The 7,657-nt window shown below is 33.7% G+C and overlaps 1 protein-coding gene across 1 annotated transcript; it reads left to right on the top strand.

Moving 5' to 3' along the window:
- Nucleotides 1-1,360: 1,360 nt before the first annotated feature.
- On the top strand, nucleotides 1,361-3,391 carry LOC113709668 (uncharacterized). Its single transcript, XM_027232490.2, has 5 exons — nucleotides 1,361-1,888; nucleotides 1,975-2,051; nucleotides 2,170-2,206; nucleotides 2,337-2,445; nucleotides 2,629-3,391. The coding sequence occupies exons 1-5, from the start codon at nucleotides 1,612-1,614 to the stop codon at nucleotides 3,188-3,190; spliced, it is 1,062 nt and encodes a 353-aa protein (XP_027088291.1). The 5' UTR covers nucleotides 1,361-1,611; the 3' UTR covers nucleotides 3,191-3,391.
- Nucleotides 3,392-7,657: the final 4,266 nt, after the last annotated feature.

Below are 7,657 nucleotides of genomic sequence, written 5' to 3'. Positions count from 1 at the left end.
AATACAGATCAGAGAAGAAGAAAAATGCTTTCAATAAAAGAATAACCCAGCTCAAAATTTTCTTTTTTTTTTTTTTTGGGTTAAACGGCATCTTTATACACTAATACTGTATTTTCATACAAATTCTAGTAGGAGAGGGCCCAACTGCATCTCGAGAATCTGCAGCAATCATCTTGTTTATTATAAGTAGTTGAGTTGGGCAAAAATCTTTCCTTGAGAGCATTTTCCCCCTTCCCAGAATTGCAGAGTTTTGGTCTATTTTTATTGTCTACGGTCAAAAATATGAATTGATGATTTTACTCCTTCTTAAACTGAGGTTTAAAAAAGTTAGAGACTTAAATTGTCCCTATAATATAAGTTAAGAGACGACACCATACCAAATTAAAGTGGAGGAACCAAATTAGCTCAATAATAAAATTTTAAAAAACAACATTGTCCCAAATTAAAGTTGGAGGATTAGGGTTCAAGACCTTCCACTTATCAAATATATATATATATATATATATACACACGCGAGGATTAAAAGTGGTTCAGCAAAAAAATTGAAGGACTATTTGGGTCCTTCTCTTTCTTTCTTCTTCATTTTTTTTTTCGGTTGAAATCCTTGCCAATGTGAAATGTGAAAGACCAGGGAATTTTGAAGAAAGCCACTTGAAGCACTTACCTAAGTTGTTTAACGCATATAATCTCTTGGTATATTAACCAAAAACAAAAAGAAAAAAGAAAAGGGGGGAGAGAGAAATCTCTCCCGGCATTGGTAAACGTACAGAAATTGATAAAATCATTGAGCAAATATATAAATAGATTGATGGTCCCAAGACTTGTTTCCTCAAATGAAAGGGACAAAAAGAGCCAAAAGTCTACTTTGAACTTTCCTGGACTCATTAATGATCAGAACAATGCAGCGAAATTTATTGGCCTTTGCATACTGTGTCGTTGAAATTAGTGAAAGTTTTGTATCTGAATGAAGTTTGAACTGGTCCAAAGTTTTCTGCAATCTTCATATGTACATGGATTACATCCAAAAGAAAAGAAAACTTGTATACATTTGCATTCTGCATCCTTTTTATTTTTTTGGGTGTAATTCTACATCCAAATTTGCCCCTCTAACTATCACTTATCTTTATTTATTTTTAACCCTCAAAATTCAAATCTAAGTGAGCGTTGGTTTTTTTTTTTTTTAATAAGTGAGCATTTGTTTTGTAAGCCATGAAATTAATTCTACAGAAACTGGACAACACATAGGAGATTTGATTGGTATATGTGAACTTATATTGGTTAATTGCAAATCATGTTTCATCATCACATAAGTAATTATATACACCGGAGAGAGAGAGAGAGGTCTTCCCTATTCTTTGTCAAGGTCTAGGGCTCCATTTCCCATTTGTTGACGTAGTCATGTAGGTACTGTAAGTGATCACATTTCTTGAAGCCCAGTTATGTGGAAAACCCATGTTAAGTAATTAAGTCTTTTTAGCTCTCATTTTCTATGAGAACTGTCCAGATTTGATCAGTCTTAATGCTTTCCTTTGTAAAAATGATCCATAAATCCAAAACCTGATATAGAAAAAGGCAAAAGCAAAAGGCCACAGGAAATATACCATAAGATAGATGGAGGGAAGTGGGGATGCTGAATGCTCCAAGACATGCCCTTCTTCTGGGGAAACTGAGGCTGATGAGGACGAGAACGAGGATGAAGGGAAGATTGATGATGATCATAAGCAGAAAGATGGAGGAACCTCAAGCAACAGCAGTACTGTTGAAGAGAATGAGATCAACAAGCCCCCTGTAAGGCCTTATGTCCGATCCAAGATGCCTAGACTCCGTTGGACACCTGATCTTCATCTTCGCTTCCTTCATGCAGTTGAGAGACTTGGTGGACAAGAAAGTAAGCTCTCATTCATGGACTTGTAAAGTAATTATAGCCTTGAAATCTGATAAACGATATTGAGTTAGTGTTTTGTTTTGGTGCAGGGGCAACACCAAAGTCAGTTCTTCAATTGATGAACACAAAAGGGCTAAACATTACTCATGTGAAGAGTCATTTGCAGGTAATTTTCAAGGTTCTCTTTGAGTCAGTGTATTTTTTACAGATCAAATGGCATTGACTGACTATATATTCTCCTTGTGGTATTTTTTATATACTGTTCTTTTGGTTGTGTCTGATAGATGTATAGGAGCAAGAAGATTGATGACCCCAGTCAAGGTATGATGTTTCTGGCTCTCCCTCACCGTCTTTTAGCTTTAGGCCGTTTTAAAGGTTTTTGTATCACTGGTAAAACAGTATTAGTTCAGAAGGCATCTTATAAATCCAAGAAATCCTTTTCTGGATACAGGGATAACAGATCATAGGCAGGTTTTTGAAGGTGTGGATCCAAATATTTTCAACCTGAGCCAAATTCCCATGTTTCCAGGCTTTCATCATAACCACAAGTCCACCTTCAGGTATGCAAAATTTTCAGTGAACATATATGTATTAATAAAAAAAAAGAAGAAGTCTTTCAAATACCATACAACATCTCGTAGTATGTGAAAATATACATTATACAGTCAGGCTCGGGGGTAGGATAGTAGTTTTGGGTTGTGGCATCTAATCTCACTTCTGAATGCGTATTTATTAAACTTAAGATATGGAGAAGCAACTTGGGATCGTCTTGCGACTTTAATGCAAATCTCTACAATGAGACAGAACATGATTAACAAGATTAGGCCAGGATTTTATGATATATGGACCGGAAGGAACATTGGCTCAAGGAGCAGTGAAGTTTATTCCAGGATCCTGAACTCAAATCAGCTATCATCTTGGCACACTGATGAATTACAATCCACAATGCAATCATTTCATGACCAGCAAGAATACCAGCAAGATCGGTTAAAATCCTCAAAGCAGGTGCAATCGAAAACTGTGTACTTCAGTTCAGGCAGAAGTAAAATTCTGGGCGTGGAGGAAGGTATGATTCTCGAAAAGCGAGCAGGAGTGAAGAGGAAGGCATCGAATTGCAATGTCCACTTGAATCTATCCCTTGGCTTAGGGCCAGTTAGGGATGGCTACCATGAAGGTTTGGAGGATGATGATGGCCATTTATCATTGTCGCTGTGCTCACCATCTTCCTCCAAGATTAGAAGGTTGATAGATGATACTAGTACTGAGAATGCATGCGGGGCAAGTACTCTGGATCTGACTCTATGAATGACACATTCTAAGTGAGATCTTGAGGTACTTGCTTCTCTCATTATATTGTACCATGTTATATAAGGTAATAGCACAACTACTTGTGTTTCTTTGTTCGTGGAGGATCAGAGGCCTCACAGGTTGAAATCTGTTTAGTTTAAACTGGTTGGTGTAACTTTTGTTACATTTAGTATAAACTCGTATAGTTTTGATAGAAAAGCCAACTTTGTTGTGTGAGTTAATAAATTCTAGTTTACACCCAAATTTTATGAATTTACACAAAAAAAAATATAAGAATTACACTAACCAGTTTGAACTAGACAAAATTCAGTTTTTGAGGCTCTTGATCTATTGATGTTACACTTAAATAATATGAACTGGGAATAAACTTTAACTTTTGTACATTTATTGTCCCAAGAGAGATAAAAAGAGAGCAACTTCTCTTGGAAGTGATAATTCGTAGCATTCCATTCTAAATCCACATTTTAAACAAGTCTTGATGTTAACTATTGGGATTAGCCCAATGGTCAGGGAAGGACTTTTAGAATCTTTTTCAGTACTGCTAGATTCAAGATTCGAATCATATGCTTAATAGTTGGGAGATGGAAGGGTATCAGAGAGGGTGAGAGGATAAAAAAAAAAGAAGAAAAAGAACAAGTCTTGATGTTAATGAGTGATTTATAAAATGAAAGCATTTCATTCCCTCTTGAAATGTAAAAAGGTGGAAAAGAAGTTCCATTTTGGAGGAAAATTTTTTAGGTGATGTTTGAATTGCTAGTTTAGGAAAAAATGTTGGGAATACACCTTGACACATTTTTGAATCATCTTTTTTACTTCCTGTACACCAAATCACTACAATATATTTTCTATAAAAATTTCAAAAAAAAAAAAAAAAGCAATCCAAACTGGATTTTCGATTTCTAGCAGTGTACCAAGGCTGAACAGAGAGGAAAATTAATTGACTATCGTATATGTAGGATTTGTTATTAATTTTGAAGATTGAAATGATCTAACTCTAGCGGTGCTGCGTGCTTTTCTAGTACTTGTGGGATGGCTTGACACGCATTAGGCAAGAAAGACCATATACTTAGCTCAATTGAGTTGGATGCTAGTGTAGTTTAAGCTATTAATTTATTATTATTATTTTTTTTTGGTCATAATTGGTTTTTTCTATTATAAGGTGAGCATCCATGATATAGAAATTTCACTCCACTTGAATAAGACTGGTTTGCGTCTACCTTTGATATCTAATATCTTTTGTTACTAGGTTCTGTCTAACCAGTGGATTAGTCTAGTGCGGCTGTGAGTGTCAGTATTTTGTGAGAATGTACCCAAAACTGTTCATGAATATGAGTGTGTCTAAAAAGAATATGTTAATCATTGGTTAGAGAAATCATCGTTAGAAAAGTTGGTTCAGTACATTTCTTTCCTACAGCAAGGACAACAATACTGATTTGTTCTTACGCTAATCCTAAAACACAACCAACTAGGTATTGGGAGGAAAGAAATTTTTGAGTGTCGAACGTAGAGTATTTTAATTTTAATTTTTTATTGTTGGTCAGTAGAAAGACTCCAAATCTTACAAGGGAGAAGCGGGAAAGGGAAGGATTTGAGAGTCGATCGAGAGACTAATATCTCTATGGACTAAGTTGGGTCTTGGGAATACCTAGATTAATGTTAAACGCTTTTCCAAAACACAATCAGGTGGAGTGGCAGTCAGCCAGCTTGAAAATGACTTGGTAAGATTAAGGCTAGAAGCATTAAATTTAAGTTCACCCACACTAGACTAATTTAGACTCAAATTGGCACCTTAACAAGTTTTTTTTTTTTTTTTTATATAAAAAGACCCAAGCCCAGATTGTAATGGTTATAGATATCTAATGGGTATCCAATAATCTTTTTTATGGTGTGTAATTACAAATTAGAAATGTAAAAGTTATATGAAAATAGCCTTAAAAATAGTGGAATAGAAAGAATGCAAAGAGTCCTATAGGGTTGCTTTTTTAGGGGGACAATGTGAAGCAAGCTCATTCCCATTCCGACCAGGAGCTGCTGGAAAATAATAGTAATAGATGAATTCAAAGATGCTAACAGAGTGATCTATGCACTTGTATCCGTCTGTCCAGAGGCGGTTTAGTCCACTTTAGGGTTCCAATAACTTAGTTGGATCTGTCAGTTTCCCCCTAGTATAGAAATCGTTGTAAACAATTGTCATTTGACTCCAACAAAATTATCACTATGCTAATTAAGAATAATAATTGAATGTCATTTATACCAGAAAAAAATGTTAGATGTTTCAAAGTTCTTTAGATTGGAATACTCTTTAAACAATAAACTGACATAGGACGCTGATACAGTAGAGTTTTTGAATTAATTCTTGATGGGTGGTTTACGTGCTTGTGAAATTGTGTATACACATAGATTATGGGTTATGGCAGAGTCTATTCTAGATTAGGATCTTGACACAGATTATAGTAAATCAAATCTAACTAAGACCTATGCAGAGTCTGGTTTGGGTAGGATTTGAATCTATAGTCCATACTAATACAAAGGATGTAAATTGAATTTCAATAAGACTTGACCCATTAACATTCTTATTAGGATCAGAAGAAAAAATTACCAATAGTGCTTCCCCACCCACCTCTTTCTTCGCAGAAAATAAAATAAATGAGTCTTGTTTATGCTGTTTTCTGATATAGTAAAAGACCTTGGTAAGCAAAACTGAAAAGTACAAAATAGCAAATCTAAAATTGAAATATTACCGCTGAAATATTTGTTTGCTAGAATTATAAAGTCATATTCGCTCAATAATAAGTTGAATTTGAGTACTGAATAACAATACTCTATTTCATGTGTACCTCATGAAGTTATATGTCAACAACATGTTCTATTATTATATTAAATTAATTTTTAAATATTAGTTTTTAATTCTAATAAATTTGTATACTAATAAATGCTCCTTTGGAGAGAAAGTATGTGTTTATATGTTGTAGAGATTAAGATGTGTACATCAAGAGAATAGTCATTTGCTGATGTTTAGGAATGCCAATTAACTCATACTTTACTGGCATTTTTATGTAATGTAATTAGTGGCACTTCGACGGAGTGTAGGGGACACTGATCCCTTTTAGAACTTAAAAAATGCTATAAAAAGAAACTAAAGTAATACTATAAGTAATTATCCGTACTTTTCTTAGACAATTAGTCAGAATTTTTTTGTTTGAGTAATAAGAATAACAATGGTCAATGATTCCCATGACTATAAGTACGTTCAAGTAAATAACTACAAGACTGCATTTTGTCAAGTAAAATAATAAAAGGCTTTTCTAAAATATAATCAAAGTTTTCTTTGAAAATCTTGTGTTTTAATTGTTTATTAAAGGAAAATGTGTTTTAAAGATAATTTGTATGTTTCTGAGTAATTACTGTGCAAAAATATGCTTTCAAAATATAAACATTTGAGAAAAATAATATTTACAAGGTGGTGAAATTTGATTTTTCCCAGTCAAAATATTTCTATGCTTATCTAAAAATATTTTTTATTTAACATGCAAATGATTTTCTTAGGTAGAAAAGAATTATTTTTGTATCAAATATTTTAGCTAGTGTTTTAAAACAATTAGGAAATGATGTTTCTAGATGAAGGGAAAAATGGAAGTCCATGTTGGTTTTGGATTTTAGACGACTGATTCTTAAAAAAAAAAAAAAATGGAATTTCAGTTGGTGAGGAAAGGGAAATTTAGTCAAGGGAGCTTGATTAGGAAAAAGGAAAAAAGAACAAGGGGACTTAGGTCGGCTAGTAAGTGGAATAAGGGAAGGAAAAGGAAATTACTTTTGAAGAAGGATTTGGAAGTTGTGTGCAGCTATTGTTAGCTATGAATACCCCTAGCCCTAAAGCTTGAAACTTGAGAGCATGTGTTCACTTTGAAATCAGAAAATTCTAATAAGGAAGAGTACAGTCTCGGACAAGGCTGGTGAGACGAGATAGATGCAATGTGACCAAGAAAATGAAAAGAGTTAACCTTAGCTGAGGTATTTTCTAGCCTTCTTAGAAATTCAAGAATTTCAAAATTGTTGAGATTGTCTAGGTTAAAGTTTAGATCTCAAACGATAAGACCTGGTACAAGAATCTTTTTTGAATCATTTAAAGATCAAGAACACTTGAAACAAGTGAAGTTCTGTATGAAAGAAAATCAAGAAATAGGAATTAGGGTTTCTAGTTCTTTAGGCGTATTTCTGAAATTTGTTTCAGATACTAGGCATCTTTTTATTGAGTGAAAATTTTCAGGTTGTTAGGGCTATGTGTCTAATGTTTGTCTATAAAATTTCATGTATAAATTTAAATGTTTAACCCTAGTTTTGGGATTTTGTTTTTGTCCCAAGTCCTATTTGATAGAATAGGATATTAAATGAATTTTTGTCAAGAAAAGAATTTGGATAATTTTTTTGTCCAAGAGACTTCCACAAGAATGTTTAAAAGTTATT

This window comes from Coffea arabica, chromosome 9e (genome assembly GCF_036785885.1).
Source record: "Coffea arabica cultivar ET-39 chromosome 9e, Coffea Arabica ET-39 HiFi, whole genome shotgun sequence".
NCBI lineage: Eukaryota > Viridiplantae > Streptophyta > Magnoliopsida > Gentianales > Rubiaceae > Coffea > Coffea arabica.
This window is presented reverse-complemented; position numbering and strand designations above follow the sequence as displayed.

Excerpts from the sequence above, each read along its gene's own strand:
- LOC113709668 (XM_027232490.2), top strand. The coding sequence starts at position 1,612 with ATGGAGGGAAGTGGGGATGCTGAATGCTCCAAGACATGCCCTTCTTCT. Across the intron at positions 1,889-1,974 it reads GAGACTTGGTGGACAAGAAA|GGGCAACACCAAAGTCAGTT; the intron begins GTAAGCTCTCAT and ends GTTTTGGTGCAG. Across the intron at positions 2,207-2,336 it reads GATTGATGACCCCAGTCAAG|GGATAACAGATCATAGGCAG; the intron begins GTATGATGTTTC and ends TTCTGGATACAG.